At 45.1% G+C, this 24,818-nt stretch overlaps 2 protein-coding genes across 4 annotated transcripts in view; one reads left to right on the top strand and one right to left on the bottom strand.

Moving 5' to 3' along the window:
* Positions 1-14,069, top strand: part of Ncoa6 (nuclear receptor coactivator 6) — a 63,827-nt gene extending 49,758 nt beyond the window's left edge. The window contains exons 11-14 of the mRNA XM_090352208.1: positions 4,800-4,868; positions 7,538-7,574; positions 10,401-10,549; positions 13,536-14,069. Coding sequence (XP_090208334.1) covers positions 4,800-4,868; positions 7,538-7,574; positions 10,401-10,549; positions 13,536-13,579 — 299 coding nt within the window. The 3' untranslated portion in view covers positions 13,580-14,069. The remainder of the gene's footprint in view (positions 1-4,799; positions 4,869-7,537; positions 7,575-10,400; positions 10,550-13,535) is intronic.
* Positions 14,070-15,118: 1,049 nt separating this feature from the next.
* Tp53inp2 (tumor protein p53 inducible nuclear protein 2) lies at positions 15,119-24,572 on the bottom strand. Of its 3 annotated transcripts, none has more exons than XM_090352205.1 (4): positions 24,361-24,572; positions 19,576-19,758; positions 18,882-19,170; positions 15,119-18,482 (listed from the first exon to the last, which is right to left on the bottom strand). In XM_090352205.1, the coding sequence occupies exons 2-4, from the start codon at positions 19,697-19,699 to the stop codon at positions 18,224-18,226; spliced, it is 672 nt and encodes a 223-aa protein (XP_090208331.1). In that variant the 5' UTR covers positions 19,700-19,758; positions 24,361-24,572; the 3' UTR covers positions 15,119-18,223. The 3 variants fall into 3 exon arrangements, with proteins under 3 accessions (XP_090208331.1, XP_090208333.1, XP_090208332.1); XM_090352207.1 differs by having other exon boundaries at positions 18,882-19,050; XM_090352206.1 differs by lacking the exon at positions 24,361-24,572 and adding an exon at positions 24,026-24,109.
* Between the last annotated feature and the right edge of the window lie 246 nt (positions 24,573-24,818).

Raw genomic sequence — 24,818 nt, 5'->3', positions numbered from 1 at the left:
CTCAAAGCTGTTACTTTCAAGTGCAAAGCTGCCATGTGGATGATCCACAAAGAAGCACTTCCACATACATTATCTCATATCATCTTTATGTCAACCAAATGAACCATAGGCAGTCTTCCCCTGTCCTGTGGGTGAGAAGTTCAGTATTTATTTAGCTACACTGTGAGCCTGTATCCTAACAAGCTCTCAAGTATGAATAATAGCTTCTTTAATTGCCCCTTACCATGATAAAGGCCTGCTTGCAGCTATCTCAGAGCAGATTCCCTTATCTTCTTTCTAGGTGTTCTTTATTTCTCAGGAACCATTCCCTTTCTGGCTGAGCCATTACTAGAGAAGAGTTTTCCAGAAAACCAGGTTTTATAAAAATAGATCTGGAAGGATTAGAGTGTTGAAAAGTCAGATAGGTTTGGTATTGTATGTCATTCATAATTAATACTTTGGGTCTAAAATGTTCATCAAAATATGACTTTGGGATCATATACCATACAAGATAAATATTCTTACTTAGATTAGATAAAGCATTTACCAGCAATGTTGCTTGGCTACACCAAAATTTGGTCTCTTCCTTTGTAAAATGAGAAAGGTAATAGTGACAAGATTTCTTGTTGTAAAACATACTTAGCACAGGGTCCTAGAATACAGCAGTTTGTCAATACGTCATTACTAGTGTTTTTTTCTTTTTCTTTTTTTTTCTTTTATACCAGTCCCTGTGCTTGAATTCAGGGCTTAAGCACTGCCCTTGGGCTTTCTCAAAGCTAGAGTTATACCACTTGAGCCAATAGCACTAATTCTGACTTTTTCTATGTATGTGGTACCGAGGAATCAAACCTGGGTCTTCCTGCATGCTTGGCAAGCATGCCACCACTAAGCCAAACTCCCAGTACCAGCTTCTTTTTTATGTAGTCACTTTTTAAATTGAACCATTCCATTCATGAATGTCTAGTTCAGATTATTTTCTACCCAGTCACTGTCAAGGTGAGACTGCAGCATAGGTGACCCTACAGCTAGCTCCCTTCCCATGCCTATGCTTCCCTCCTTGCTCCTACAGGGTTTAACCGATGCAGAAGTTCCGTTTCCCTAGAGGCCTGTCAGGCCTGTCAGGCTCTTTTACTGTTCCAGACCTGTCTTACTGATACAGTTAAAATTCTCAAGAGGAAGAAAAGATAGCTGGGCATTGGTAGTTCACACCTGTAATCCTGGCTACTCTAGAGGCTGACATCTGAGGATTAAATTTCAGAATCATTCTGAGTAGAAAATTCTGCTAGACCCCCACTTCAAATAGTAAAAAGGCCAGTCGTAGCATGCTACTCAAGTGATTGAGCATCAGCTCTGAGCAAACTGGGTAGGCTCAGATCTGTCATCCTAACTACTGAGATCTGAAGCTCTCAGTTCAAAGCCAGCCAAGGCAGGACCAAAAATAAGGATTGACCAAAAATAAATAAATAAGCTGAGCAAAAGTGAGTGACACTCTTGAGTTCAAGTCCTAATACCGACACCCACCTACCCCCACCCCCCAAAAAAGAGAGAACATAGACTTCAGGATATGATAAGAGTAAATCTTAGTTTCAGTGGTTACCAGTTCTTATACCTGTAAAATGGAGATTATAATTCCTACTTTCCAGAATTTGCACAGGAAATCAGTGAGAGTATTTAACATCAGGTAGCAGGCACACATCCTAGCTCTAATAAGGCTAGCCGAACATGATGGCTCACTCCTGTAATCCTAGCTACTCAGGAGGCTGAGATCTGAGGATCAAGGTTCAAAGCCAGCCCCTGGTACAAAAGAACCTGAGACTCCAATTAACCTCTAGAAAAAGGAAGTGGGGCTTGGCTCAAGGGTAGACCTCTAGGGCTCAGGGACAGCACCCAGGCTGAGATCAGCCCCATGATTGACCCAAAAAAAAAAAAAAAAAGGAAAGGAAAAATGAGAGAAGTAGCCGAGCAATACTCAGGAGGCTGAGATCTGAGGATTGAAGTCCAAAGCCAGCCCAGGTGCTAAAGTCCATGAGTCTCTTACCTCCAGTTAACCACCAGAAAACTGGAAGTGGTGCTGTGGCTCAAGGGGTAGGGCGGTAGCCTTCAGCTAAAAAGCTCAAGGAGAGCACCCAAGCCCAGAGTTCAAGTCCCACCACCAACCAAAATTTAAAAAAAAGAAAAACAAAAGAAAAACAAAAGAATTAAGAAGTAACTACAGTGACTGTGACTTAAGTATAGTCTCTGATACTAAATATCTGTATCCTTTCAGGAACTTTTCCTCCAATACTAGAAAATGTTTCATTATTTGAGCTCATATATAATACTAGGGGACATGAACCAACAGAAAAAGTTTTCTTTAGTTAAGGCCACCTACTTGCTCACGTTGATGGTTTCTATTGGTTTTCGAGGAACATCTTTGCTTTTACCTTGAAAAATCAGTGTACAGTCAAAATTAGAAGTTAAGGTATAGTTTTAACTTCTGTCACATAAGCATCCAAAGTGAATTATTGCTACAAACGTGTTGACTACCTTTAAGTAAAGAGAAAAATTTACAAAACTCTATAGGAGGGTAAAACTTAGTGTTATAGAGTTTACTGAGGATTTTAGAATGAAGCTTCAAGATAGTGCACCCTTCAGTGTGACATGTCTGTGCCTTTAATTTTCACGGTATAATTCAGAAAGGTTTTATATTAGAACACATTGTTATTCCATTCCCTGAGGACCTAAGTTCTTTCTGTCCTTCAAAGACTAATTCTCAAGTTTATCCTTTTATCATGCCATGAGATTTCTCAATCTAGAATTTTTTTTTTGCCAGTTGTGGGACTTGACCTCTGGGCCTGGGCATTGTCCCCAAGCTCTTCAGCTCATGGCTACCATCCTAACCCTTGAGCCACAGAGCTACTTCCTTTTCTGGTGATTACTTGGAGATAAGAACCTCACAGACTTTTTAGTGCCTGGTCTGGCTTTGAACCTTAACCCTCAAATCTCAACCTCCTGAATAGCTAGGATTACAGGTGTGAGCCACCCACTTGGCTAGAATTAATATCTTTTGATTGGGACGCATATGGCACTTTGTAGATTTGGATTTCTTTCATGTCACATTACTGGTATACTCCACTATACCACATCTTCTTAATCCTTTGTTTTTTCTGCCCCCCCCCCCTTTTTTTTGAGACCAGGACTTGAACTTGGTATCCGATGCCTTGCTCATTGGCTGGCACTCTACCAACTAAGCCATGCCACATATGTTTATCTGAACTTTAATATTAAGCTGAATGTGACACTGGTGGCTCACATCTGTGATCTTAGCTATTCAGGAGGCTGATATGAGGATCACTGTTTAAAGCCTGTCCAGGCAGGAAAGTCCGTGAGACTCTAACCACCAGAAAACTGGAAGTGATGCTGTGGCTCAAAGTGGTAGGGCACTAGCCTTGAGCAAGAGATCTCAGGGACAGTGCCTAGGCCCCAAGTTTAAACCCCATGACCAAAAAAAAAATTAAGCGGTGTTTCTAATGTAGAAGAGGATGGAATTTGTTTTCTAAGAGTGCATAGTGCAAAGTCTTGTTTTGTAACTATTAAGGTAAATAGTAACATGTATTTGTTCACTGTTGTTGAACACATCTTTTTTCTACCCATCAGTCTTGCTAGATGCTATAGAAAAAGTACAAAACTATATGCTTTTTGGTTCTGATATAGTATAGTTTTAGGAGTAAACACAGATTTTGAAAATGCCCATGTTAATGATATAATCAATCATTCCTCTTAAAATGTCTTGGGTTTCATGTTTTGCAGTTTATTGGTTGTTTGGGATTTGAGGCGGGGGTGGAGGGGGTCGTCTTGGGGCTTGGACTCAGAGTAGGTGCTGCCCCTGAGCTTTTATGCTCAAGACTAACATTTTAATTCCAGCTTTTTGGTGGTTAATTGGAGATGAGCATCTCATAGACTTTCCTGCCTGGGCTGGCTTCAAACTGAGATGCTCAGAGCTCAGCCTCCTGACTATCTAGGATTACAGTTGTAGGCCACTAGTGCCCAACTTGTTTTGGAGTTTTTAAATAGTAGTCAGGCTTGGTGTAATGGCACATTCTAGTAACCACAGTTGAGGTAAGAGGGTTGCAAGGCTGGCTATAGGTCAGCCTGGCTACATAGTGGGACCCAGTTTCAAAAAAGAGTAGTGATCAGAAATTGACTCTTAAGAAACAAGGAAATGAAATTGCTGTTCTCAGCCATTTCCTTCCCTGATCTTTACATAAATAAAAAAATAGCCTTTGCTGCTATGTGCGATTAGTTGATTTTTAAAATGTAATTTCAAAGTTGGCAACAATTACTTCCCCCTTCCCTTTTTATGGTGCCAATCCTGGAGCTTGAACTCAAGGCTTGGGCAGAACGTTTTTGCTCGAGGCTAGTACTCTTCCATTTTCAGCCACAGCTCCACTTTTGGTTTTTTTTTTGGTTGTTTGTTTTGTTTAGTTTTTAGTTATTTGCAGATAGATCTCATGGGTCTTTCTGTCTGGACTGGCTTTCAAGGACAATATTCAAGCCTCAGCCTCCTAAGTAGCAGGATTACATGCATGAACCGCCAGCAGCCAGCTTTAATTACTGCCCTTTTAAGTGAAAGAGCACCTGCCTAGCAATTGTGAGGCCCTGAGTTCAAACTCCAGTACCTACAAAGAAAAATGAAAAATAATAATACAGTATTTCAGCAGTTTAAAAAGTTCTTGATTTAGTTAATGCTGTTTTATTTAGCAAAAGAAGTAAAAGGCCTGTAATATTGTGTGTGTGTGTGTGTGTGTGTGTGTGTGTGTGTGTGTGTTTTCTTATTTTAGTCCCTTCACAGAATTTAATCTCAAAGGAAACTCCAGCTACAGCACTGCAAGGGTCTGTTGCCAGACCAGGTAAGGCCAACTTTGGAACAACTGTTTGAAGTGGGGTGAGTTACAAGTTAAGGGGCTTGCTGTCCTCAACATCAGGTATCCTCATATCAATAAATGTATGGAATAGTGGCAGAATTTGTGATTGTTCTTTTTCACATTTGTAGTGTCAGTCACGAAACTCAAAAAGGGCATCTCTATACCCATGGTGTCTGTCTGGCACTAGCCATGAATGGTTTCCACTACAGTTTGGCCTGATCCGTGCCCCTGATACCCATAGCTGATAGCTCACTAGTTGGCATATGGTGACTTCCTGAGGAAGCACCAAGATAATGGTTATATTATCATGACAGTAGTGGAAGTTTGTTCCAAGTATCTGCTGCTACAAAATAGCCATTCCTCCAGAGAGGCAGAACCATTTCAGTTATCTCTAAAGATACTGAGTTTTCTCTCATGACCAAGGTACCATAAATAGCACCAAGGACGGTGTTTCTAGAAGGAGGAGTCTATATTAATCTGACAGATATCTGCTGTGGGACACTGATTCAGCTCTGAGCACATGTTAACAGCACTTTTTCTGCTTTCACAGATTAGATATGTTACAGTTTAGTTTTGCCTGGTTCTTTGTCACTAAGGTCATTGAAGAGTACCAGAAAAAGTATAAGTGATTTCCACAAGGAGGTTGACAAAGTTTGTAAGAAAAAAAGTAACAATCATGTTTAATTTTGTGAGTGATGATGTAATTTATGACTTAAAAACCTGCTTTAGGGTACTATACCTTACATAATGGATAGAACTTATTTCTTATTGCATACTCTGGGAAGAATAAGGCTGGAAGGAGGAGGGAAAGGAATGAACAAAAAATACTTCAGGCACCCAGACTCTTTTCCTTGCTACCATTTGCCTCCATAAGAACTGACATTTCCAGAGCGTAAGAATGGAGAAAATTATTTGGGAAGTGGTCTCATAATAAAACTCTCAATTTCTTTTTTTTTTGTTGTTGTTTTTTTTTTTTTTGCCAGTCCTGGGTCTTGAGCTCAGGGCCTGAGCACTGTCCTTGGACTTTCTCAAGGCTAGAGCTCTACCACTTGAGCCTCAGCACCACTTCCGGCTTTTTTCTATGTATGTGGTACCGAGGAATCGAACCCGGGTCTTCATGCATGCTAGGCAAGCACTTTAACCACTAGGCCAAACTCCCGGTCCTAAAACTCTGAATTTCATTGGTAAGAAAATGATCAACTAGAATGGGATAGGAAATTCCATTTCCTGTACTCCTTACTAGTATCATTTTCTCATCTGTTATCTTACTTTATCACTGTATCATCTTTACCATGATCATTTTTTTCTCCTCAGAGTAATTGGCCAAAGAATTCTGTTCCTTTTTAAAATTTAGCTTAAATGAATCTTAAAATGCCCTCAGGCTCCTCCACTTACATTAATTACCAACAGTAGGGTTAGAATTCTAAAAATGAAGCTGGGAGTTTGGCCTAGTGGTAAAGTGCTTGCCTAGCATACCCAAAAACCTGGGTTCGATTCCTCAGTATCACATACATAGAAAAAAGCTGGAAGTGGTGCTGTGGCTCAAATGGTACAGTGCTAGCCTTGAGGAAAAGCCCAAGGACAGTGCTCAGGCCCTGAGTTCAAGCCCCAAGATTGGCCAAAAAAAAAAAATCCCTGAGATGCTACAGTATAGGACATGGCTGAGAAATTGAGGATAAAGGCAATATCAATGTCTGTGCAATATCTCAAAGCAAGGCACTCAGTTTTCTAAAGCTCAGTGCAGTTGTTGAGAGGAAAATGCATCCTTAATAGATATTTAAGCCAGGCACTGGTGGCTCAGGCCTGTAATCCTAGATACTCAGGAGGCTGAGATCTGAGGATCTTGGTTTAAAGCCAGCCAGGGCACAAAAGTCTGTGAGACTCTAATCACCAATTAATCACTAGAAAACTGGAAGTGATGGATCACTAGCCTTGAGCTGAAGGCTCAGGGACAACACCCAGGCCCAGAGTTCAAATGCCATGACCAAGAAAAAAAATTGATGTTTAATATAAGTTTTAAGATTGTTGCCTTTAAGCCAGACACTGGTGTTTCATACCTATAGTAACTAGCTTCTCAGGAAGCTGAGAGACATGAGAATCCTGGTTCGAAGCCACCCTAAGCAGAAATTAGCCACCAAAAAACTAGAAGTGAATCTGTAGCTCAAGTGGTAAAATGTCAGCCTTGAGTGAAAAAGCTAAGTAACAGTTCCCAGGCTCTAAGTTCAAGCCCTAGTACAAAAGAAAAAAGAAAACAGATTGTTGTTTGTTTGTTTTAATACAGAAGAGTAGAGATATTTTCAGAATGAAAACAATCTCTCTACATGAAACAAAGAGGCTTATTTTACTAACCTAGTTGTAGGTGGATAAAATATAAACCAGGTAGTGTGTTTAGTTCTGTTGTTCTAAACAGGATCATTTCACAGAGTGAAGTAAGGAGAAAAATAGACCAGATAAATATGTCCCCAACAAACCAAGTTGGGCCAATGCCAGTTTTATCTCCATACCTTCTAGGGTGAAAATCCTTCTGGGCATACAGACCTATTAGCCTAAATGAGGTACTCAGGATTTTCATAGGCACCCAGTTTCTCCTGTGGGCATATACACCAGTAGCTTCCTCGTCTCATTTTGTCCTTTGTATTTTTTTTTCCCTACAGAACTTGAGGCAAATGTGGCCATAGTGTCTGGACAAAGGTAAGATGATCATTTCACTTAACCATGGCATAGGCTTCTTTGAGGGGCATCAGCTTTCTTAGTTTTTAAACCTCTCCTCTCCTTTTCATGTACTCATCTCATCTCTCTTCTCATCCTTTTCTTACACCAATCTGTTTTACTGTTCATATTCCAACCTCTCAGTCAGAGTTTCAGTAGCAGTTTCTCTTCATAAACTTGATGGCTGAGTTTATCCTGTCTGTGGTTCTGAAAATTGAATAAGATAACATGTTCAGTTCTCACCATAGTAACTAATAAGTTTAATGTATAGAATTAATTTTTTTGCTATTAAATATACATTCAGATTTGACCCCTGATCATCTTATTCCAAAGTCATTGCTAATCCTACAATAACAGTCTGCCTTATCTGGTTTTATTTGAATTGATCTGATGTTGGAATTCATTTGCTTCTCAAATAAATATCAAGTATTTATGTATTGAAATAAGATTGTCAAACTAAAATTTCTATGTAGATACCTGTTTCCAGAGCTATATGAACATTGACAGAATACACATGTGGCTTTGTTTTGCCAAGGGGAAAAAAAAAAGAGGTCCTTCATTAGGAATCTTTCTTCCTCAGAATCTTTTATCATTGTCTAGGATCCCAGCCAAAAGAGCCAGCCCCTAAAAGGAGATGCTAATACCCTGACTTGTAATTCTGCTGTGATCTAGCCTCTCACTGCACCCAGCAATAATACAAGGTTTATCAAAGCAATGTTTATCAAAGAAATATATTCTCTTGCTGGGCATGGTGGCTCACACCTGCAATCCTAGCTACTCAGGAGGCTGAGATCTGAGGATCAAGGTTCAAAGCCAACCCTGGCACAAAAGGACCTGAGACTCTTAACCTCTAGAAAAAGGAAGTGGGCTTGGCTCAAGGATAGGGTGGTAGCCTTGAGCTGAAGAGCTCAGGGACAGCATCCAGGCCAAATAAAAGGCCCCATGACCCACACACACAAAAAAAGAAATAAATATATTCTCTTACATTTCAGCAATATTTACTGAATATATTTTAGTTTATTACATTCCAGTATTCTTCCTAGAAGATTCGTACAGATAGAGATACTGTGGCAAATGTGACATTCTTTTTGATTTGGTGACTACATATATAGCTATATATATTATAGTGAAAATTAGATTATACTATTCATAATATTAATAACTTTTTCTCAGTACTGGATCATGAACAGTTTAAATTACGAAATAATTTTCTAAGCCAGGCACTGATGGCTCACACCTGTATTCCTGTGATCTTGAGGATCCAAGTTCACAACCAACCTGGCCAGGGAAGTCTGTGAAACTCATTTTAATCAGGAGGGGGGAAGCCAGAGCCAGGCACAGTCACTCATGCCTGTAATCCTAGCTACTCAAGAGACTGAGATCTAAGGATCGAGGTTCAAAGCCAGCCCAGACACAAAAGGACCTGAGTGTCTTCTTTCCAATTAACCTCTAGAAAACAGTAAGTGGGGCTTGGCTCAAGGGTAGGATGGTGGCCTTGAGCTAAAGAGCTCAGGGACAATGCCCAGGCCCAGGGGTAGGGCAGTAGCCTTGAGTTGAAGAGCTTAGGGACAGCACCCAGGCCAAGTTCAAGCTCTGTCTCTGTCTCTCTCTCTCTCACACACACACACACACACACACACACACACACACAAAGCCAGAGTGGCCAGCAGTGTTCAAGCTCTGTCACACACACACACACACACAAAGCCAGAGTGGCCAGCAGTGTGGCCTGGTGGTAGAGTGCTTGTCTAACATGCACAAAGCCCTGGGTTCAATTCCTTGGTACCACATACACAGAAAAAGCTTAAAGTGGTGCTGAGGCTTCAGTAGTAGAGTGCTAGCCTTGAGAAACCTCAAGGATAGTGCCCAGACCCTGAGTTTAAGCTCTAGGACCAGCAAAAAGAATTATTATTATTATTATTATTATTAATTTAATTTTTAAAAGCCAGAACTGGAGACATGACTTAAGCGGTAGAGAGAAAAGAGGTATGAAAAAAAAAAAGCTGAAAAAGTAAGAAACCTTGAATTAAAACCCCTAGTACTGACACATACAAAAAATTTTTTTGATAACATTTCCCCTACAGCATTATGTTTTATGGCTGAACATGGATATCCTATAATTTAGGTATCATTGGCTTTTTTTTCTTTTTCATTTTCTTTTCTCTGTGCTGTTTCTCTAAGACCTAAGCACTGTCCCTGAGCTTTTTTGCTCAAGGCTAGTGCTCTACCACTTGAGCGTATGTTTAATTGTGTGTATGGTTAATTGGAGATAAGAGCCTCATAGACTTTCCTGCCCAGGCTGGCTTTGAACTGTGATTCTCAGATCTCAACCTCCTGAGTAGCTAGGATGACAGTCATGAGCCATCAGCACCAGTTGGGTTGTTTTGTTTTGTTTTGTTTCTTGTCTGTCCTGAGGCTTGAACTCTGGGCCTGGGCACTGTCCCTGAGCTCTTCAGCTCAAGGCTACCTCTTGAGCTACAGCACCACTTCCAGTTTTCTAGGCCCAACTTCTGGCCTCTTCAAAGTACTTTTTTATGTGACTAAATTCCCTTGGCTCTTTTTTTTTTTTTTTTTTTTTTGCCAGTCCTGGGCTTGAGCTCAGGGCCTGAGCACTGTCCTTGGACTTTTTTCTCAAGGCTAGAGCTCTACCACTTGAGCCTCAGCACCACTTCCGGCTTTTTTCTATGTATGTGGTACCGAGGAATTGAACCCGGGTCTTCATGCATGCTAGGCAAGCACTTTAACCACTAGGCCAAACTCCCGGCCCCTCCCTTGGCTCTTTAGAAACTTTATGTTTCCTTTTTTCAGCAGTGAGCCAAAAGAGATAATTGAAAAATCCAAAACCCCAAGCCGAAGAAACTCCAGAACTGAAGAGCCAACCACGGCTTCTGAAAATGTGGAAAATGGACATCGGAAACGATCCTCTCGACCTGCTTCAGCCTCCAGCTCCTCTAAAGGTTAGCAATGAGAATATGGGTGCTGTTTACAGGTAAAGTGGAAGAACAGAGTCTTCATGATCACAGCAGAGGACTTTGTCCTTCATGTTTGTCTCTGTTCCTTAAATTTGGCTGTTCACTCGATTCTTCGCTATTTATTTATTTTTTTGTTGTTATTTGTCAGTTCACTTAACTACATGTTTTCTTTGTGTGTACAGAAAGGGACTGAATATTGCTAAAAAAAGAAAAGAAAAGAAAAGAAAAGCATAGTAACATGGCAGCTTGATCTCAGTTTGAGTTCGTGATTACCCACTTCAAATACATCCTGAATATGTTTTAGCTATCTTTCTTTTTCTATGAAAAGGATTCTTTCCTATCTATTCTTTTTCTCTTTTTGTTGTTTTTCTTCTGTTTTTTTTAAAAGCCAGAGTCTTGGCCTAGTGGTAGAGTACTTGCCTAGCATGCATGAAGACCCAGGTTCAAGCCCTTGGTACCACATACATAGAAAAGGCTAGAAGTGGTGCTGAGGCTCAAGTGGTAGAGCTCTAGCCTTGAGAAAGCCCAAGAACAGTGCTCAGGCCCTGAGTTCAAGCCAGGACTGGCAAAACAAACAGACAAAAGGCAGACCTTGTTACGTTATTCATACTAGCCTTATGTTCTTGATCCTCCTGCCTTCGCCTCCCAAGTGCTAGGTTTTCAGACATTTATCATTACATTTAATCTCTATACTCTATTTTCTTTCTTTATTTTTTTTTTGCCAGTCCTGGGTCTTGAACTCAGGGCCTGAACATTGTCCTTGGATTTTCTCAATGTTAGAGCTCTACCACTTGAGCCACAGCACCACTCTGACTTTTTCTATGTATATAGTACTGAGGAATTGAACCTGGGTTTTCATGCATGCTAGGCAAGCACTCTTACCACTAGACAAAACTCCCAGCTCTTTATTTTATATGTATGTACCATTCCTGGAACTTGAAATTAGGGCTTTTTATGCTCAAGGCTAGAACTCTACCACTTGAGCCAGTTTTATTTCCAGATTTTGGATGGTTAATTGAAGGTAAGTCTTACAGACTTTCCTGCCCAGTCTTCAAACCGTGATCTCAGGTCTCAGCTTCTTTAGCAGCTAGGGTACAGTACAGCCTCCCAGCTCCTTGCACTCTTTTGTTATTGTTATTGTTGCATTATTTTTTTGCCAGTCCTGGGGCTTTGAACTCAGGGCTTGAGGACTGTCCTTGGGCTTTCTCAAGTCTAGAGCTCTACCACTTGAGCCACAGCACCTCTTCAGGCTTTTTTCCCCCTATATATGTGGTACTGAGGAATCAAACCCAAGTCTTCGTGCATGCTAGGCAAGCACTCTACCACTAGACCAAACTCCTGGCTGGCCCTCTTTTTTTTTTTTTTTTTTTTAATGCTTGTCCTGGGGCTTGAACTCAGGGCCAGGGCACTGTCCTAGAGCATATATGTGCGCAAGGCTAGTGCTCTAACACTTAAGCTACAGTGCCACTTCCAGCTTTTTTTTTTCTGAGAAGTTTATTGGAGATAAGAGTCACACAGACATTTCTTCCTGGGCTGACTTTGACCCTTAATCTTCAGATTTCAGCCTCCTGAATAGGATTATAGGTGAATAGGATTTCAGCCACCAGTGCCAGCTTGCCTGTACTCTTTTTTTGTTTTTTAAGATGTGCACTTTTATTGAACTGGTCTCAAGTCAGTGTATAGGGGAGTCCTGGCCACTTTCACCTCAACCCACTCCCAGGGAGATTTTTTAAAAGCCTTCGTTCATACATCTCATGTTGAGGTGGGGGACAAAAAGGGAAGGAGGGTCACCATGGCTGATGATTCCAAAGAATTTAAGAGAAAGGAAAAGTCATCCCATTCATATCACTGTTACTGTGTATAAATCACTTAGTTCCCATTTCTTCCATGTAGTCTTGACCATCGCTTGTTGTGAACTACTTCCATGTTTGTATGATCTTTCACAAAGTAGATACCTAGTAACCAGGGTTTGGTGGTCATGTTAGAGACTTAAGAATTCCTTTCTATAAAACAATGACTTAGCTCCCAAAAAGGAACCAAAGGCTAGTTTTCTTTTTGTTTTTGTAGGTAGTGGGGCTTAGACTCTGGGCCTGGGTGCTGTCCCTGAGCTCTTCAGTTCAAGGCTACACAGGGCCACTTCGTTTTCTGGTAGTTGAAGATAAAAGTCTCAGGGACTTTAGTGACTTTTAGTGCCTGCGCTGGCTTTAAATAGTGATCCTCAGATTTCAGCCTCCTGAGTAGCTAAGATTACAGGTGTGAGCCACAGCACTCAGCTAAAAGGGTAGGTAATTTTTTTTTCTGCCAATCCTGGGGCTTGAACTCAGGGCCTGAGCAATGTCCTTCGGTTTTCTCAAGGCTAGAACCCTACCACTGAGCCACCACTTCTGGCTTTCCTTGTATGTGGTACCGAAGAATCGAACCCAAGTCTTTGTGCATGCTAAGCAAGAACTCTACCACTAGCTCAACTCCCAATCCCCAAAGGCTAGTTTTCTGACACAATTTGTTCACTGCAGCATCACTCATTTTCTTTCCAAATAGCATTGCCAGCCTATCCATGCTTCATTGAAAGGAATTAATGAAAATTGTCAGATTAATTGCCCAATTTAAGGGGGGATACTGGGGGTCCTATGGATCCAACCAATAATCCTCGTCGCTACTTAGGAAGCTGAGATCTAGAGCACTGCAACTCAAAGCCAGGCAGAAAAATCTTGAGACTCCATCTCAGAATAACCAGCAAAAAGCAGGGCTGGGGACATAGTTCAGGTGATAGACCATCATGGTAACAAGCATGAGGCCATGAGTTCAAACTCTAGTACCACCAAAAAGTGGGGAGGCTCTCTCTTACCCTGCCACTTGTTCTAGACAGATATGTGATTTCCCACCGCCTGTTCACCCGAATCACATCAGTCCAGGCCTCATGGACTGTGTAGCAAATTGCCTCAGTTGAATGTGTCCTTCCTTTTCCCTACAGATATAACCAGTGCGGTGCAATCGAAGCGAAGAAAATCCAAGTAAATGAGCTGGACAGTGACTTGATACTTGTATATGTGTGTGAATTTTACAAAGAGTAATTTTGAGCTGTGACTTTTTAAAATCTATTTCTGTACAGTTAGTCATTTTAATAATGTGACCCTTTTCCTAGTCCCTGCCACCTGTTTTTTAAAGTGCAATGGGGGAAGCAGGGTTGTTTGGCCCTTTTGGTGTTACAAGATGAAATTCAAAGTTTCTAAAATGTCGCCATGTATTGAGAGGAGCTAATGCCATCATAAATGTTCATAGTTTTTACATTTCCTCAGCAGCCGAGAGTACAGGGTGAGCGTTTTTAGATCTTCTAATGATGTCTGTGGGAAGTACTGTGTGAATAGCAGTAGCAGGGCAAAAACAATCTTGTCATTTGAAAATGTTGTAAATAATTTTATTATATAGTGTTTTGGATGTATTTGTTGTAGAAATGGACCAGTGAATAAAGAGAATCTAAGGGGTTTGTACAATGTGAAATACTAAATGTGTTAAATAAATGTCATTGTTATAGAACATAAAGGTATATTATTGGTAGGGGTTTACTGGGAGAGTAAACTCTTCCTTTGGACCATAAATGACTCAAAACACACTGCATCTGAAATCAAGTGGTAGACTGGTAGCCTTAAGCAAAAGAGACAGCACCTAAATTCAAGCCCCAGGACTGTCCAAAAAACAAAACAAAACAGAAATGTAATCCATTTTAAACTAGGAATGGGTAGCTCACAGAATCCTAACTCAGGAGGCTGAAATCTGAGTGTGTAGTTAAGAGCCAGCCCAGAAAGATCTGTGAGATTATGTTCAATTAATCAGCAAAAAGGCCCTGGAGGTGTATGTAGTTCAAGTGGTAGAGCGCCAGTGTGAGCAAAACAGCTGAGTAAGAGTGTGCGACCCGGAGTTTTAGCCCAGTTTGTGTCAGGTTTCCATCTTCAGTCTAATTCTATGGCTAGATGTGCAGCTCCCAAATCTTCAGAGATGTTCATAATATCCTACTCTGTGACTCCCCCATCTGCAACTCCCCTATTTCTTATCTGTTTGAGGCCCAGAAGTGGGTTATTGACCTATCCAGGTCTCTCTTTGCTAGTTCAATTCTTCAAAATCAGTGTCATCTCTTAAGATCAGATGCTTCTACCCCTACCCTACTTCCAGCTTTCAAAGAATTTCAGGGCTTGAGGCAGTCCCGCTCTAGCCTTCTGCTGTATTTCCTAGAGCTAGATTTATACTTAACCTCCTCTCCAGTAGCTCCTCACCCTTGCCACCTAACCCAGTGCCCGAGACCAAAAGAATGAGTCAATGATGGCAGTACTTATTCCCATCTCTATTTCAGCTGTCTTAATATATGTCTTATAAGGATCCTCTAAAAATAGCTATTATGAGTCAGGCCCCATTTTGACTCTATTCTCTGATCTTATTTACCTTCTTTCCCTCCTGTGACACACCCATACACCAGAGCCAAACCCAACATCATAATACCTTATGCTTGAGATTACACAGTACTTCTCATATTTTAGCTCCACTTAGGAAGAATACTTAATATGCTTTAAATAGATTTTTATTTGTTTTTCTTTATATTAATTTTTTCTCCCATAGAGGAATAATAGCATTGCAATCTAACAATCAGAATCCTGTTACACACATACACAGGCATGCCACATGACCAGGTTGAGGTGGTTGTGTCCTTATATCTGTCGATACATCACAACATGGTCAACCAAAGTCTCTTCATTTCAGCCAGTCTCAACACAAAACACCCAACAGAGATGCACGCAACTTGGTTCCATTTGGAACTAGGTGGCAGGGTAGGGAGGAAGTTATTAGAAGCAGGCTATGGTTTGTCTGCATTCAGTCCCCTCACATAAAGCTATGAATCCTGGGAGGCATCCAAGAGCCCAGGTGGGGTTCTCATTGCACCTAAGACTAGGGGTCATAGCAAGTTGATTGGAAGGTTTCAGGTGGGGGACTGGGCAGCAGGCAGACTCCAAAACAGCACCAAACTGCACTCATACACACATGGTGCCTGCTGGGGCCAGACTGACAAAGGTTAGAAAGTGACATCCAGCTCAAGAGAACCACTTAGACTTATTGGGGAAAGCTGGAAGTCACCCTTTGATGTGACTGGGACTCACTCTAGCAACAGGTCCCTCTGACATCCTTAGTTTTGGCAAAGTGCTGGTAGTACTGACATTAATACAAACTGGTATAAATTTCTCAAGGATCTCTGAAATCAGTCAAGACAGACTCTCTCACCCCCTCCTGTCTAAGGTTGCATAGGACTTTGTGAATTCTGGTTCCCTTGTGTATTCAAGTTCTGTGGTTTACAAAAAAAAGTCCTGAAGCATGCTCAAGGTGAAAGGCACATACACAGTCAATACAGTATGACAAGGTCTGATGCTTCAGGAGTCAGACTAACAGGAGACTGAGTAGTGTTGGTTCTTAGAAATCTCTACATAATTAAAATATTGCCACACTCCAATGGTACAGAATGTATAGGAAAGTACAAAAAAAATGAGCTTTGCAACCAGCCAGGTAAAGAGATTGAAGAGTTCTAGAACTACAGGAGTCTCCAGAAATACAGGTAAGAGGCAAGGCCTTCTGAGATTGAGTCAAATGCCCCATCACTCAGACTCTTCTCTCTCCAAGCAAGATCATGGGCACTGCTCAAGACTGACCCTAGGCTCCAGCTGGCAGTGAAAAGTAGGCAAGAAGGGCTAGAGGGAATTCTAGCTCTTGCAAGTGCTGAAGATCCTAAGCTGGCTGGGACGTGACATAAGGGTAACTTGAAGAATAAAAATACTACGTTGTAACTGAAGAACTTGAGAGAAAGAAGGTCATCTGATCAAACCCTAGTAGCTAGTATGGGGGCTTTGATCTGCTCTAGAGTATGATTTCGGCTTTTTCTTTGGGATAGAAGACCACAAGAGGGCTTCAGTCCCTACCCCAGCATCCATGGGGATTCCTCCTTTCTCCTTCCCCCACATGCCGCATGAGGCCTAGGGGTATAGAGACAGGGAGGACAGCTGCTTTTGCCCTCAGGAATGCAGTGTTTTCTCTAACCCCAAGTTTGGGGTTGGAGACTCAAAACCTGGAATTGGGGTGAAGGGAAAGACCTATGTTAGTATATAATAGGAAATCTTAAAATTTTCAAAGAAGAGCACACACTAGAAAAAGACAACTAGAAAGAGAATGAGAAACAACTCGGGGCATTTCAAGAGGCTGTTGCTGGTGTCGAAGTCCAAAATCCAGCCCCAGCACAAGTAGGAAAGCTGATTACCCCTGTCCCATTTGCCTCATCCAGGGGTTCAGATCCTTTCTCTGGATACCTGGAGGGGAGGGGAGGGGACCATAATAGGGCACCAATTCTCCCCCAGCAACCTGGAAAAGGAAGATCCCTGTAGGAAAAAAAAGAGGGTCCCTGAAGGCCCTGAGCCTAGACAGGGAAATTCTGGGGACTGAGGGTGGGGCTCTGGCCTCCTACCAGAAGTGTGTGTTAGCCAGCCATACTAGTTAAAATTAAGACCAGAGGCAAGAGCTTCACCCCACAGCTTGTCCTTCTGAGCATCATTCTGCGATCTTCCTTGGGGGTATGTGCCCTTTCTCTGACCAGAAGCCCTCTGCATCTCCCCTAAGCTAATTCTAGCACCTTAGGCATGTGAACAAATAAATGGCCAGGATAGCAGGCCCTTACCCAGCCTCTACTCCTGGGGTGACATCTAAAGGTGGGATGACAAGGTGAGGAAGCCCTTCAGACTCGGACCTGAGGAAGGGGATATTGGGAAGTGTTCATCGAAAAGGGAAGTCTGGGCTGACTCCGGGCTCTGGCCTGAGAGCAGGGCTTGCCTTCTCTGAATATACATGGTGCCAGCTTCCATTGTGCCCTGCTCCCTTACAGCTCCTTAACCACTCTGTCATGTCTGCATCTCCAATAGGCTTGCTCTTTCCCTCAGTTCCCCGCTCCACCTTCTCCCTCTAAACTCACATTTCACTGTCTTCTTCTACATACTTTACCTTTCTAGGCCTAAGCAGCTCTTGGAAGCCCAGCCCTCAGAACTGGGAGGAGACTAGAAGCAAAACCCTGAGCCTGACCCTTGACTGAATGGCCCAGGCATGGCAGGTTGTCCTTGACCAGGGTGAAGCTCAGAGTCCCCTCTCCTCATCCATTTCTGAGGGGATTGCTAGGAATGAATAGGGGAACAGGAGTGAATGTAATGCCAAACATAGGAAAGAGTGAATCCTGTAAGGTAAGTGTTGAAGATGGGGTCTGAGCCAGATCAGGGCAAAAGAGGCTCCTGAAAAGTGTGGGGGTGCGATGGGGGAAGGGTAGCCAAAAGGCAAAGGTAAAGAGGGTAAAGAGACAGGATGGGAGTCAGGAAAGTATCAGGGGAGAGGGTGAGGAGGCAGGATTGGATGCTGAGTTTGGGAAGGATAAGGGGGATTGGGAGTGGGGGGAGTCAGAGGTGGATTAGAAAAATCTCAGAAGGGAAAAATCAAGGGAATTGAGGAAGGAAGGGTCACCACCCCACCTGACACACTTAAGGAGGTGTGGTGTCCACCCCAGCAGTCCCTCGAGCAGCACACTGGCTGCTGCGGAGGGAACCGAGAGGATGCGGAGACTGCGAGGGATTCGTGGCGCAGTGGGGGCACTCAGTAGTTGAACTGGCGCTGGCACGGCTGGTAGATGAAGCTGCCCTGGTGCTTAGGCCGGCGAGGGCGGCTCTCCCGGGCGCGGTTCTGCCGTTGCACCACCTTGGCGCTCAGCGCCTGGCGCTCTGCCCGCTGCCGGGCCCGCTGCAGCCGCCGCGTCTGGCCGGCCTTCTCCAGCAGCACAGCTCGCGCTGGCAGAGGAGCCGCCGCGGCCGCGTGGTGCAGGACCCGAGGCTCGCGGCGGGCGGGCACCACCTCCCTGCAAGGATAGACGGGAGCTCTGTCGGGTCGAGAAGGCGGATGGGGCGCTGGCATCTCCTACTCTCTCTCCTGGTCAAGGGGGCACCTGACATCCAACTGAAGGGTACAACCCTTCTCGCGAGACAAACTGGAAATGCCTCCTCGGTTCTAGTCCCTGGGACAGGTAAAGTGGACCACGAAGTGGAGGGGAGGGGAGGCTTAGGCAGCTCCAACCTGTAGGCCCTGAGGCCTGATCTCTCAGGCTGGCCCCAAGCCCCGCCCCTGCCTCGAGGCCACGCCCACGCCACTACAGCCCCGCCCCCGGCCCTATCTGTCTCCCCCTTTGCCTTCTCCCAGGCATTTTTCCCAACAGGCCTCAGACACCCTGCCCACACCCTCGCCTCTCCTTCCCACTCACCCCTCACTGAGCTCGCCCTCGGGCAGGGCAGCCTCAGGGTGCGGGGAAGGAGGCCCGGGCTCCAGCACTATGGTGCTGCCGGTGACGTAAACAGACATGCTGGGGTGCTCAATGAGGAGGTCCTCCAGGGGGCTGCTCTGGAGGCGGGCGGGCCCGAGGCCGGGACCCTCTGCAGTAAAACAGGCGGGAGGGGTAACAAACCAGCTCTCGTCCATCAAGGAGGGCGCGGGAGGGGGGCGGCCGGCGGGGAGGGGGGCGGCCCCGGGGCTGGGGGAAGCAGCGTAGCTGTCTATGGGGTGCAGGGCGGGGGAGCCATGAGGAAGAGGGGGAGCGGGGGAGGACACACACATACCGGACACGGGACAGGAAGAGAAAGGGCATCGTTAGTCAGACCCACAGCCCTGCCCGCCGTCGTGCCCAGGTAGCACCCACAGGAGTCTTTCCCAGATGTCCTAAGGGATCCCAGGGGTGGGCCCCAACCATGTGCTGCCAGTACACAGGAGTCCAGCCTTGCAGGGGAAGGTGACAGTACCCCACTCCCAGGGTCACCGGAGGCTTCGACCTCAGCTTGCCCAATTGACTTGGAGAACTCCAACCCCCAAGTAGCAATCTTTCCTTCCATGGCCGTGTGCCCTTTGGAGCACTTCACAGGCCTGGGAGTCAGAATGCTGCGGCCCCTGGCCTCAGGGCTCACCCGGCAGGTCAATGATGAGCCAGCCGTCCACTTCATCCTCCTCAGAGACGAAGGCGCCAGGGCAGTCCAAGTCTTCAGGAGGCGAAGGAGTACTGAAGAAGAGGCTGGTGAGGCGCTGGAACATGGTCGCGGGGCAAGCGGCCTCCAGGGGGTGCCCGAGGGTAGTGTAAAATCCTGGGAATCCTAGCAAAGCACATGGATGACTGGTTCACCCCCAGCAACCCCCAGCAGTGAAAAGAACAGGGATGTGTGGGGAAGCTTTTGATGTCTTTCTGCATATAGATCCAGGCTCTTCTGTATGAACTTAGGAAGTTATTTACCTGTGTGGGGTTTTTTTTCCATGTCAAATGATAGTAGTGTTCATAATAAGTACCCTTCTCTGGGTTCTAATAAGAATTCAATGAGCCAGGCATTCATAGCTCACCTCCATAATCCTAGCTACTCATAAGACTGAGCTCTGAGGGTCATGGTTCAAAGCCAGCCCCTGCAGAAAAGTCTTGGTGAGACTCATCTCTAATAAATTAAAAAAAGTCAGAAGTGGTAATGCGGCTCAAGTGGTAGCGCACTAACTTTGAGCCCAAAGAGGCTCAGGGAAAATATACAGACCCTGAGTTCAAGCCTCAGATGGTGAGAAAGAAAGAAAAGAAAAAAGAGAAAGAAAAAGGAAGGGGAAAAAAAGGAGGGGGGGGAAGAGGGAGAGAGGGACAGCTCCCAGACTCTGAGTTCAAGCCCTAAGACTAGCACAAAAAAAAAAAGAAGAAGAAGAAGAAGAATTAAATGAACTACGGGCTGGGAATATGGCTTAGTGACAGAGTGCTTGCATTAGCAAGCATGAAACTCCAGGTTCCATTTCTCAGTACCACATATACAGAAAAAGCCAGAGTGGTGCTATGCATCAAGTGGTAGAGAGCTAGCCTTGAGCAAAAGCAGCTCAAGGACGGTGTCTAGGCCCTGAGTTCAAGTCCCAAGACTAGCAAACAGCAACAACAAAAACTTAGGGCCAGGAGTTTGGCCTAGTGGTAGAATGCTTGCTTAGCATGCACAAAGACCAGGGTTCAATTCCTTGGTACCACATACATAGAAAAAGTCAGAAGGGATGCTGAGCTCTAGCCTTGAGAAGGCCAAGGACAGTGCTCAGGCTCTAAGTTCAAGGCCCAGGACTGACAAAAAAAAAAAAAAGAAGAAGAAGAAAGAGAAGAAGACGACAACAACAACGACTTATTTAGAACAGTATCTGAGAGTGTAATGGTCACTCAATAAACAAGTAAACACATCATTACAAGGTTCTGTAGGAATTTAGAAGGCTTGATATATGACTGGCTAGTCACAGAAAAGTCTCCAAAAGGTGAAACATTCAAATTGGACTTTGAAAATAGAAATTCTCCAGGCGGGGAATGAATTGTCCATATTGTGATTGTTTCCTTTTTTCTTTTTCTTTTTTTTTTAATCACTCCTGGAGCTTGAACTCAGGGCCTGGGCACTGTCCTTGGACACATTTTTGCTCAAGGTTAGAGCTCTGCCACACTTCAACCACAGCACCACTTCTGCTTTTTCTGTGTATGTGGTACAGAGGAAACGAACCCAGGGCTTCTTGCGTGATAGGCAAGTCCTACCACTAGCCCATACTCCCGGCCCCTTGTGATTTTTTTTTTTTTGCCAGTACTGGGGCTTGAACTCAGAGCCTGAGCAAATGTCCTTGAGCTTTCTCAAGACGAGAGCTCTTCCACTTCAGTCGTAGCACCACTTCCAGTTTTTCCTATGTATGTGGTACTGAGGAATCGAACCCGGGTCTTCATGCATGCTTGGCAAGCACTCTACTACTAGGCCAAACTCCTGCCCCCTCCCCTTATGATTGTTTCTTATCATCATAAAAATATAAATATCCATGTGAGGATATTTATTCTCAAGTTCACATATATTACCTCACACAATAAATATAGAAAGTGGGAATAACTTCTATCTCTTTTACAGATGAAGAAAACAGAGGAAGCTCAGGGAGGAAGATAATTTGCCCAAAGTCACATAGGTAATAAGACAAAGGTGGGCTGGGAATGTGGCTTAGTGGTAGAGCGCTTGCCTAGTATGCATGAAGCCCTGGGTTCATTTCCTCTGTACCACATACATGGAAAAAGCCAGAAGTGGTGCTGTGGCTCTAGCGATAGGGTGCTGGCCTTGAGCAAAAAAAGCTAAGGACAGGACAGTGCCTAGGCTCTATGTTCAAGCCCCAGGACTGGAAAAAAAATGACAAAGGTGAGAGATTTGAACCTGTGTTATCTGAGGCAGCATCCACAACCACTGTAGTACAGTGTTTTTGCTGGCTATGTGTCTACATTAGGCATTCTGAACTTGGTGACTGGGAACATGAAAGACTTTGGATTTCATCATGATTTCCTAGTCTTTTACCCCAGAGACTGAAAACCACTGTGGGAGCCTGTGTGGCTTGGAAAGTGCTAACTAGCAGTAGCCCCACAGAACTGCTAGGATCTCACAACTGAGATGGGGCAAACTTCATACCTATCTGTCAGACGAGATATGAAGATCCTATTCCCCACAGTCCCTCCGTCCCCTAACCTTTTGTTTTTCCAGGTTCCTGCTCCAGGACAGTATCCTGGCCAGGACGAAGATTGCCTGGCCCCAGTAAGACCGCAGGTCAGTGAGAGGTGATTAGGTAGAAAGGATCTGCCTGGTCCCCAGTTGCCCTAATGATAAACACTGAAGATTGGTCCAGGACCCAAGCCATTAGCCAATCCTTTCCTGGGCTAAGATGAGGAAGAAAGATGCCAAAGTGGTATCTATAAATCTGCCCCCAGCTGATTTTGCAATCTGAGAGAACACAAGTCAGTTCCAAACATGTAACTAGGCAGTAGTGGGGCAGATCTAGTCTCAAGTCCTTGTGCATCCAGTCCAGATTAGATACAGGTAGGAAAGCCTCAACAGAAAACATCCAAGGATATAATGATCCAGAGGACAGGGAAGTGAGACAAGGTCCTTGATAAACCACAGCCCCTCTGCTAGGCCCACCCCCATAAAATGTGGCGTCCCATACTACCCTCTGGGCACCAGAGCCTGCACTTAGCTTCTTCAGTTAGAGACCAACGGAAGAAAGGGAGGTTCAAAGTAGATACTCCCTCCCTGAGGTCAAATAGCTAGTCAGTAATAGCCAAGAATGACAACCACACCCTCCAACCAGTGCTTGTCCCCTCCCTTGACCACTCTAGGGTATGCCTCTTGGATTTTCTTTCTCAGCCTGTCAGCTTCCTGCTTCTCAGATTCCCAGCTCTGCTCCAAGAAGAACTATTCCCTTTAATAACTACAACATCTGTATCCAAAGCCACCTCTAATCTAGCCCATTCTTGAGTAAACCCCAGCTTGGGCCTAGAGTTCCAGGTACAGCTTCTATGCCCATCCTTATGGAAGGTCAGAAGTTCTCCTCCAACCAGTCTACCCCTCTGTAGGACAGCTTAAACTTCTACAACTGCCAATATTAAGGAAGGTTGAGTCCCTTCCTAGATGACAGACTTGGAGGCTAGGGCAATAAAGAGGAGCCAATAGAGAGAACCCCACCTCACTCTCTACCCTTAACTAACATCAGCTCTGGAAACAGCCAGAGGCAGACAGCTAGTGACTCACCTTTCTCTGGTCAAAACAGCTGGAGAACAATTCTATTGGGCTCTAAAGTATAGTGAGGGTAAAGGGAATAAGGGCCACCAATGAAACACAATCTCCAGAGATGACCTGGAAAAGGGTCAGGGATTGAGGAGCAGAGGAGCCCTACTAAATCAGGATAGGTACTGAGCCCAAAATAGAGTCCCTCGGTGAAAAAAGAATGTGTAATGTGTAACGTGTTGCCTGATCTCCTATCATATATATGTCCATGGCTATGTATCCATCACTCACTTACTGAGCATGACTCTAACTGGCTATGAGACCCCAGTGAAATACTAATGAATGCTGGGCCTCAGTTTCCCTTTCCATGAAATGAACTGTCTCTCTCTCTCTCTCTCTCTCTCTCTCTCTCTCTCTCTCTCTCTCTCTCTCTCTCTCTCTCTCTCTCTCTCTCTCTCTCTCTCACACACACACACACACACACACACACACACACACACACACAACGCCAAACTCTAGGGATAATCCCCAGTGCTGCCAAAAAAGAAAAAGAGAAAAGATCTCGTTTGGAAGCTGAGTGACATCAACTGAGGCACTGCACACAAGTCCCGGATTAGATTATTATGTTAGTCCTTCTGGGGCGGAGTCTTAAGCGGGAGAGGGGATTCCACTACCATCTGGCACGGTCCAAAGGACTTGGATCTCCAGGCTGTCTTCATCCCCTGACGAAATCCCCTGCCCCCACTCCCACACCCACCTAGACCCAACTGTACCGTGGGACCCTCTCTTAGGTCGCAAGGAGAAAGTAGGAGGTCAGAGGCTTAACCCCCAGCCCCACGATTACCCGGGAAACAGCCGAGTGCCTCTGGCCCTGCTTGCCTTTTCTGCGTCTCTCACCCTTGGCCCAGCCCGACACAGCGCCCACCGGGTCACCGGAGGACAAGCAACCCAAGCCCGGAGGGGGGGGAGGGGGCGGTGCTGGCCTTGGTGACGTCTCAATGTCATATGCAAATACGGTAACGTCACAGACCTACCGGCGTGCAGCAACCAATCGCAAGCCGCGAAAGCAGCCCCAGCGGCCGCCGGCGGAGACAAACAAAGGCCAGAGAGCCGGCGAGGGGTGCAGGGCGTGTCCCGGGGCTCGGGGAGCCCTTCTGACCCACTGTAGTCAGGACTCACCTAGGGGCTGGAGCGCCGCGGCGGGCGGGGATGCGTGAGGTAGTTGTGCGTCCGGGCGTCCGGGGTGGCCGGCTGCTCACCGGCTCGCCCGCATCGTGGCGGGTGGCTGGCAGCGGCGAAGCGAACGGACCCCGGGAGCAGCTGCACTCACCCGCGGGGCCTCGAGTCTGTGCGGCCGGCTGCGGCGGGGCTCACGGCACAAATTGGAACGTTCAAACAGCTGATTGTGACGTCACAAAGGGGCCCGCCCGCCGCGCGTCACCTGCCGGCACAGCGGCGGCCAATCACAGGCTGCGGATCTCCCTGTCCCCGCCCCTCCACGGCTCGCGGGCGGCTGCTTCCAGCCCCGGAGTCGCGCGGGGAGCCTCGGGGAGGTGATTGCTGGAAGCCTGGGTTCCTTGCCCTCCGTCACCCCCAGACCTCTCAATAAGGGCTACCCAACCGTCCTACAGGATCCC

Source organism: Megascapheus bottae, chromosome 18 (genome assembly GCF_031878675.1).
Source record: "Megascapheus bottae isolate mThoBot1 chromosome 18, mThoBot2.hap1, whole genome shotgun sequence".
Classification (NCBI taxonomy): domain Eukaryota; kingdom Metazoa; phylum Chordata; class Mammalia; order Rodentia; family Geomyidae; genus Megascapheus; species Megascapheus bottae.
Note: the sequence above shows the minus strand (reverse complement) of the source record. Positions and strands in the feature narration are given on the sequence as shown.